The sequence below is a fragment of the Glycine max genome, chromosome 4 (assembly GCF_000004515.6).
Source record: "Glycine max cultivar Williams 82 chromosome 4, Glycine_max_v4.0, whole genome shotgun sequence".
In the NCBI taxonomy this organism is placed as follows: Eukaryota; Viridiplantae; Streptophyta; class Magnoliopsida; order Fabales; family Fabaceae; genus Glycine; species Glycine max.
In genome coordinates, this window is record NC_016091.4 from 8,964,916 (window position 1) to 8,974,236 (window position 9,321).

At 29.7% G+C, this 9,321-nt stretch overlaps 1 protein-coding gene across 1 annotated transcript; it reads right to left on the bottom strand.

The window, feature by feature from the left end:
* Nucleotides 1-8,090: 8,090 nt before the first annotated feature.
* On the bottom strand, nt 8,091-8,938 carry LOC100807016 (uncharacterized). Its single transcript, XM_003522732.5, has one exon. It carries the CDS (start codon nt 8,883-8,885, stop codon nt 8,268-8,270), a length of 618 nt encoding a protein of 205 aa, XP_003522780.1. The 5' UTR covers nt 8,886-8,938; the 3' UTR covers nt 8,091-8,267.
* Nucleotides 8,939-9,321: the final 383 nt, after the last annotated feature.

Genomic DNA, 9,321 nt, shown 5'->3' on the forward strand with positions numbered 1-9,321 from the left:
CAGCTTCTTTCGTCACTCTATCCATGCAAAATATCCTATCCGAAATTTTCTCTCCCTCGCTCTCCACAACGCCTTTCACTTTTGCTTTGCCTCATCATAACCAAAGAAAACGAGGATTTGTTTTGCGGGTTAGATTCTAATCATCAATTTTTTAGTACAGCATTTTTTTTATTTTGTTATTAACTATCTAATCACTTTAATTTAAATCATTGACTTAAATATAATTTGGTTGTAAGTTTGGTCTTGTTATTTTATTAAAGTAGAGATATTTGATCTCTTTGTTCTAAAAAAAATCTAAGATTTTAGTTTTCATATTTTAAAATAAAAATATTTGAAAATTTTATTTTAAAAAATTCACAATTTTGATTTTTATATTTTTTAAATATAATTTTTAACAAATTTTTAATTTTTTATGTTTTATTGTTTACATTATAATTAATTAAATTAGTCTTTGATGATACGTTAGATGAAATGTTAGATTTAGAAATTAATTGATTAAAATAAAAGAAATAAAACTTAAGTAAAATTAAAAATTTTGTAAAATAAGATGATCAAATATCTCTATTTTAAAATAAAAAAATTAAAATCATGACTTTTTAAAAATAGAAAAACTAAATATTTCTATTTTAAAATTTATGAACAAAATTGTGGATTAAATAAAATAAAAAAAAATAAAAATTACATTTAAGCCTAAATTATACTAGCTAGTATCTTATTCACTTTAATTTAATGAAGAAAAAAAAAACTACTTTAAGATAAGTTTGTTGACTAAAAAACTTTTAAGTGGATGAAAAAGGAAATGTTACGAATCAATTTTTGTAACAAACAAACGAAAGGTGATTTCTATTTAATTTTATTTTCAAATTTTCTAATTATTTTAATGAACATTTATTTTGAAACAAATTTAATATGTGATTTTTGTATCTATTAGTAAATAGCACCATTGCAAGGAAGAATAAAAAGTTAATATGAAAGACACAATCAAATTTTCTGTTAGTCTTTTCCTTCTTAGTTATGTACGTTTTCATTAATTTAATAATTTGTATTGATGATTAGGACATTTCATAAATAGTGAATTTTTTAATGTACACCTTATAAAAAAATGTTTTCATTTTAATTATTAGGAATTGGAGGAAGGACAATATGTTTGAATAGTTTCATTTTAATGTACGTTTTATACCATTTTTCTGAGTATTCGAGTATAATTTTTGTAGATTTATATGCAATATCTTCAATCTTGTTAATCTTGTGTCAGGAAAGTCTCATTCAACAGACGAGTATTACCTATACGGTTACACTCTTCTAAAATAATATTGTCTTAGTTGTTATCAAATTTTATATGGTATGTTTTTTCACAAGTAAAAATATAAAATATATTATTGTTTATAGATATAGAGATTTTATTTTTGTTTTTTTTTAAATGTGTGAATCAATAAAACATGTTATTTATAAGTAACATCAAAGATTCCTTCATCTTATTAACAAAACATAACAATCTTCATTAGTTTCTTGGTAAAGAACAATTTATGATTAGTGTAACAACTGTATAATTATTCTGTAACAACTCTTCATTATCAAGTAATTGACTATAATAATAAGTAATCAAATTAATTCATAGGATATGAGCCATAAAATATTTTTTAACATTCTCCCATACATATTTTTTTAAATGATCCCTATTACCAACAACTAAATATGATCATGTAACTTAAACCTTGAAATTTCACGTATTAGAATGTATAATATTTTCTAATAAACTAAAATGGGTTCAAACTATATTGATTCAAATGAATCATAATTTTATATGACAAACTTAATGTGTAGAATGAAAAAGATACAAACTTTAATGTAAGCCTTTAAGTCTCATATGAACCATATAATTCTAAAATTATGTAGCTAGCAAAGTTTTATTAGAACATTGATTATGTGTCTATATACTCAATAAATATTAACTCTCCTTTGATGTTTACTTTGTGTCAATATGTTTGTATTGACTTTTACCTTTATTTTTTTATAGAAACTTTTACCTTTATTATTCTTCAAAAAGAATACTTAGCCCAAAAATTTTTATTGGCCTTCAATAAAATTGACAACTTTAAGACTAGAAACTTTATATCTTATATAATTTCATAGCATTCAATAAATTATTTCCTTAAAGTGGTTCTTAAAGGGTATCATATACTCTTACTTATTTTCTCAAATTTCACTTTTAGAGAAAATTCACTTCTTTTTATTAAGAATTTTTCCTCCCACTAACTTTTGGAATGTGAGTATAAGTTAATAAAATATAAACCATTTCATGATAATATAATATCAATGTTATGATAAATCTTAACTTGTAAATTCAAACCTTTTGGTACAATATGTGTATAGAACTTACAAACTTTATATATGAAAGATAAACATCATAATAAGATAGATCATGCCTATGGATATAAAAATATCCTATCATGACATTTAGTCCATAACTTGATAAACTATTACTTCCCTATGGGACCAAATAATAATTCCTTTATAACATTTATTAGTATGTTATGACTACTCCTAAACATGTAATTCATATAAGTCTTCATAATATGTAAAACAAATGTCATGTTTATCAATGTAAATCATGTCCTTAATCTATGAATCCTACATACATAAATCTTGCATGTGGACCAAAATTTTATTCAATTGGATTCATAACATAACTTTATGATAAAACTATCAAATTATATCCATTTTATTAATTCTTGTGGATAGATTAAGAAATATAATTAGATATTATATCCTAATTGATTATACAAATATAGCAAAAATTCTTGTGAGATAAAAATTATATATAAGTATAATCATCATAATATTATGTCTAATTCATCGTATGATCTTAAATAACTTAATATACAATTTCAATTCATTAAAGATGTTATGGCCATCAATAATTAATTAAAATTATAAAGATCACTAGACAAATAAAATTATTTCTTCACCAAACAAATTTCTTTAGTTTTTATTACCGGTTGGCACCCGTAAAGGGAATGTGATGAATCCAAAGTTAAGAAATTAATTCTTAGCAAAAAATCACATTTTTTTTTCTAGAGTATTATGACTATCAATTTCTAAATGTCAATAAAACTTTATGCAATGAAATGATACAACTTCAAATACTTGAATACAAAGAATTTCATAACATAATATGCATAACAGTAGCAATTGAATCATTCTCTCAATATTCTTCAATTAACAAATAATATCAGGTTCAATAATAATTATCATGTAATTAGCATATCAATTGCATGTTCATAATAGTCCTAACTTGTGATACATCCCATTTAATAATAATTAAATGGAAATCAATTTAGTAGTAAAATTAAATTGGCAGTCATTAATAATGTAATGAAGACATCAATGACAAATAATCGAACTAAAAGTAATTTAGTTCAAAACCACCAAATCCCATGGTGGTATCAAATTTGACACTACATTTCATTGTACAATTGCTCTTTAAGTATCAACAATAGCATATGGCAATATTAAAAGTTACCTTAAGAGAGAAATCTTAATAAAGAAGCTAGAATATCTGGGATAATGGGTCTAATATTGAAATATAAAAACATCAGGAAGATGAAGGCAATATATATTGCATTGTAATAAAAATAACCATGAGCCATTGAAGTCATTTCTTGAACCATTAATGCATAATATTTTTTTAATCACGTTGGTATAAGCATGATAGCAATTGAAGCACAAATATTTAAAGTCATACAACAAAATTATGCATAGTGCTTCATATTGAAATTTTAATATTTCGAGAAAAAGATTTCATATGTTTGCTTTTCTTTTCCAAAAAAAGAAGGCAGTGAATTATAATTTCAATTAAAATTCCATTCTAAGTCACATATCAATATTTTGCATCATTTTGCATCATGTTTCTACCGTGCCTTTGTATATATTTGCTGAAAAGAATTAATATATACAATGGAAATAAAATTAACATATAAAGGTGAATAACAAGCTGAATAGCAAGGCTACAAAGATAAATTCTAATACTAAATGTAAGAAATTTAAAATCTTAATTCATAATATAGACATGAATAATTTATTCAGTAAGTGAGAGCATACATAAAAATATACCTTTGGTAGTCATTGTTATCAAGCTCTATATTATATGGTCTCTCACAAATAAAAATACAGAGTATATCAATATTTATAGATAGAGATAGATCTTCCACTACAAATTTTTTGTCCGACAGCCAAAATCGGTCAAAAATGTTAAAAATCCGTCGTTAATTGAGATTTTTTGACGGATTTCCAACTGACAAAAATTCGTCGAAAAAATGGTCGCAGAAAATTCTAACCGATAGATTTTTTGCTTTCCGTCAGAAATTTTTGACAAAAATATCTGTCGAAAATTATCTGTGGGAAATTTTCGACGGACTTTTTCGTGGGAAATTTCCCATGTAATATTTCAAACGGATTTTTCAAGCGAAAATTTTCATGATTATTTTCGTCGAAAAATCCGTCATAAATTTTTTATAAATAATTTATTATTTTGTTTTTTTCTTTTTTATCATTGAGAATTTAGCAATTAATTTACATATTCATATTATTTACCGTAAAAAATTAAAATAATGCATACTTATAATTAAGAAATGGTGAAATTGATAAATCCAAAACATAGACTAAAATAAATCATGAAGTTAAATTGAAAACAAATGTAAAATAAAAACACAATGTAAAATGTCAATGCTTATTGTGAATAGTAATTTTGTATTGCTAAGTCAGTAATCAAAATAGTCATTGGGAGAGTGTCTCTATTGGTTATCATGTTCGTGCTAGTCATCTGCCTACAGGTCATCTGCATGGTCTTGCTGGTACTCGTGTTGCTATTGGTCTTGTTGTTGCTGGTGAGGTTGTTGTTGTTGTTGATGAATAATGTTTCACGCTTTAGGAGGTTTTCAGTTTACATCAAATTTAGCTCCAATCTATTTTCAACTTCACAAATATTACTATTGGAGCACATTGGTTGGATTTTGTCCAAACAAGCCTTTTCTTATCTTGGACAATTCCCTAGAACTTAACATTTCACAGACAACAATCCATATACAGAAAATTTTCTAAGGTGATTGAGGTTTGAAATTGCATATTTTCTCTTTTATTACTCAAGCACTGCTGCTAGAAGAAAGGCATTAACAAAAGTAAAAACATAGAGCATTTCTAAGGTGATCATAGTCATGATGCAAAGGTTGGCGAGAATGTGCAGAGAAATCAACCCCGAAGCTGCCTGCACCAACCTCCACCACGTTGATCTATTTTGAAAACTTGATGTGATTACTTCAAAACTATAATCATTGCCTTTCTCCATTAAGATATATAAGTTGCCTAAAAATTTTGTTGGGTTAGTAAAATATATAACATATAATGCTTTTATTTAGTTTACACAATAATACACAGTTTCACATATGCAAATGTCTCCCAATAATTTTTTTCCTTATTGAAGCAAGTGAATATTTCTCATGCGAGGGGAAAGGACAATTAAGGTAGCAGCAGTACGCCTAAAAAATGCCTAACCACAAAAACCCACATGATCAAAAGCATAAAAATCCAAACTTTCCACTCCCTCGCCTCATCATACTCAAAATCCTTCCCTCCCATGATCTGATTCTTGCTAATCAAAAACCTGCATGACATATCTCGTAGCATCACTCATATATGAACACTCAAACTTTCTCTCGAGTCCAAGAAAAATAAATTAGAAACCCAGAATGTAAGAGAAAGAGAGAGACGAACCTGCGACGGAGGAGAGGGAGCGAGAGTGTTGAAAGGAGGGGAGGAGGGAGAGCTGAGAGGAAGCAAAGGCGGTGGTGGTGGCGAAGAGAGAGGATTTGGATGGGAGTGAGGGAGGAAGACAATGTGGTATCTGTGAAGGGCACAAATGGGGGAGAAAGGGGAGATGTGAAAAAATCTACTGACTTATACAATTAGGGTGTTCGTGATATATTTTGGGAACTTTTAATTTCCCACGGATTTATATTCTGTCGATATAATCTGTTGAAAATGTCAACTTTCCGACAAAATAATTGGCCATGGGTAAAATCCATTCGTTTTTCAATAATTTTCGACGGAAACTTTTCCTTTGGTAAATTCCGTGGGAAAATTCAAAATTTTCGATAGAATATTTTTCATGGGAAAAATTTTGTAGAAAATAAACATTTTTCTTGTAGTGTTCTAGCCTTTATCTTTTTTGAAGTGTGTGAATCATTGGAACATCATTGACTATATATAGGCATGACCAAGGACCCCTCCACTTTATTAACAAACCATAACAATCTTCATTAGTTCCTCCATTAATAACAATAAAATGCTTATTATGACTATTATTATGTAACAACTCTTCATTATCATGCAATTAACTATAATAATAGATAATCAAATCAATTCATAATATATGAGTCATAAAATATTTTCCAACATATATGTCATGTTTATTTGAATGATCACCTTGGGTTGGTGTTGAGTACGGATGGCTGATGCACTTTGTTAAGAAAATTTAATTTTAATTGGACAGGAATGTATTTTGATGCAGATATACCATGATGACAATGTAGATGCAAACGTCTATTTAAAATTTGATAAGCTTTTTTTTCAAAAAAAAAACACCCCTCCTGATTTTTTATATGGAAATCTTTGTACGTTGGCTATATGGATGAGAAATTTCATTAAGGAGGAAATAGCTTGTTAAAATGAGGAAAACATCTGGCAACGATGTCTTTTCATTGCGGAGGATATCTTCTCTGGCCCCTGGCTGCAGTTTTTCTCTTTTCTGTCTAATTTAAAGATTATGATTCTATTAAAAAAATAAAAACAAAGTTTTTTCTTTATCAACAAATGTTAATTTTGTTAGACATGTAAGTTGGCTGAATTCGAACATGTGATCTCTCCCTCTTTCCTTCTTCCTTCATCCTTTCCCGGAAAAGAAAACTTGATTGATTTGGTTGTATCAGTTAACTTGGTTTGAACTCATGCAATCGATTTAGGACTTAAGGTCACAGTAATAACTTCACTTTGGTCTCATTTTGATAGTGGAGTAATTTGTGTTGAGTTATTAGTGCAACTTGTATGTACTATCAGTTAATTTGCGCCTCCTACTTATGTATACTATTTCGGTCCTATCACTATGAGATCTTCAACACATTTCTAACTTGACTTTTTTTCTCTCTTTTCATAGAATTACCTTGCTATAATATGGAAGTTATCCTTCAACATTTGTTCAGTGACGAATATTTTTCTGGCGGTGCAGTATTTTTTCTGTTGGGGATGAGTGGATTTACAATATCTCACAAACCTTGCTCATCCAACTGAACTAGATCCCTTGATAGTAAAACTTTCATGTCTTGATTTAATATTTTAACAATGTACATCAAACTGTTCTAATTCCATATAACGTCGTTATTTTTTTAAAGACTAGTACTGGAACCAATTGAGCTACACAAGCTCATTGGCCTTACATTTTTATCTCTTCCATTTTATCCAAAGTTCAATTTCTCAGATTGCGCAGAGTTAGTGTGCATTTCTTTCATTTTTCAGGAAATTGTGAGGAAGTTAGTTAGTTGGGCTGAGATTGATCTAGTCACTTGGAAAACATTGGACTCTTAAAATTAAAGGGTCAGGGTCTCTTGAATATTTTCAACTTTCAATATGCAGGATCTTAGTAGAAGAAATTAAGTATATTTTCAATTTTCAATGTGTGCAGGATCTTACTCGAAGCAATGCTCTGTATGGACATCCCATAAATTTGACAGCATCATGGTGCTAGTTGATCCTTAAAAAACTCAATAACCTAACACTGAAATAAAAAAAATAACAGCCTAGGTGAAAGACTTCTCTAGTCACACTAACCTATATCTTGCCAAATCCGGTTTCTAAATCGGAAGAAGATTATGATTTTGAAAAAGGAATTATAATTAGAGAAATTCTAGCAACATTCTTCGCCTGCCACCCTTGCAATAATAAGTGACTAACACCAAAATCTCAAATCCATTTGTATCAAAATTTGCAATAAATAAGAAACACTACACATCATTTGCATCTTGCAACCCACGCTCAAAATCGAAACAGAATTATAACTTTATTCCATTTAGTATTCTGAAATTACACAAATAAAAGCAGAACAGTACATTCTGCATCAATAAATAGTAATAATTAATAATTGATACATACCAAAAATCTCAATCCAAAACCAAACAAATAGTAACAAGTTAAGTACATATTAGTACCAATCCCAAATCCTAAGTGCACAAGATGACCCTCATGAGAGCAAGAGAGAAGCAAGCCATAGAGAAGAAGAACAAAGAAACAAAGTCCCTGGAAGACCACTTCCTAACCTCTTTGTTCTCCACCCTCAAACTCTTGGCCCTCCTCAACGCATCAACCTCCTTCAGCAAATCAAACTCCAACCCTTTCTTCTTCAACTCCTCCACGCACTTCCCCAGCAACCCTTTGTCCTCCTTCTCCCGCTGCAGCATCTTCTCCACGTGGGCCTCCACGTCGCTCTTGTAACGCAAGGCCCATATTAGGCCCAGCGAGAATAACAGAGAGCACAGCGAAGGGACCCACGATCTGTGACAGGAAGAGGGTGACGAGGAGTTGAAGAGGAGCATGAGGGTGGTGGAGTGGAAGAGGAAGAAGAAGATGTAGAGGGTGGTGATCTCTTTGCGGGTTGAATCTATTTGGGTCTCTTTCAACGCTATGCGGCTGTTGATGAGTTCTTCCTCCTTCAGCCATTGCTTCAGGAGGAGCTTGTGGGTGGGTGTTTCTGCGATTTGGTGAAGTGGATGCATCTGCTTCCACTCCATGATCGATGATCTTGTTGAGTTGTTCTGTTGTTCTTCGCTGTTGTTGGCCATTCGGAGCGTTGCAGAGAGAGAGAGAGAGAGAGAGAGAAAGGTTGGATTCAGAGTCCGAGAGAGGAATAGTTATATATAACGGTGTGTTGGTGTGGTTTTTTGACTTTGTGCAACCAACGGTCGAATTTCGCGAATTCCCAGAAATACCCCCCTTTACGGTTTTATAAATCTGCCATGGTTCCATTTTTCTAATATTTAAAACGAGACAAAGATGACTTGAAACTTACGCTCCAATTTTTTTTTTCTTTTTCATATATTATTTAAAAAGAAAGGTCTATCTTTATTTATAATTTATAAATTAAGCTAATACAAGAAGAATAACTATACTGATTCAATTTACTCAAAAGACATCATTATACTGTAAAATTAGGTGCTTTTGCTTATATTTGAATTTGGAGAGAACATCAATTTTATTCATGCCTTGAAATCATAAAAA

Coding starts and splice junctions, on each gene's coding strand:
- LOC100807016 (XM_003522732.5), bottom strand. CDS start 8,885: ATGGCCAACAACAGCGAAGAACAACAGAACAACTCAACAAGATCATCG.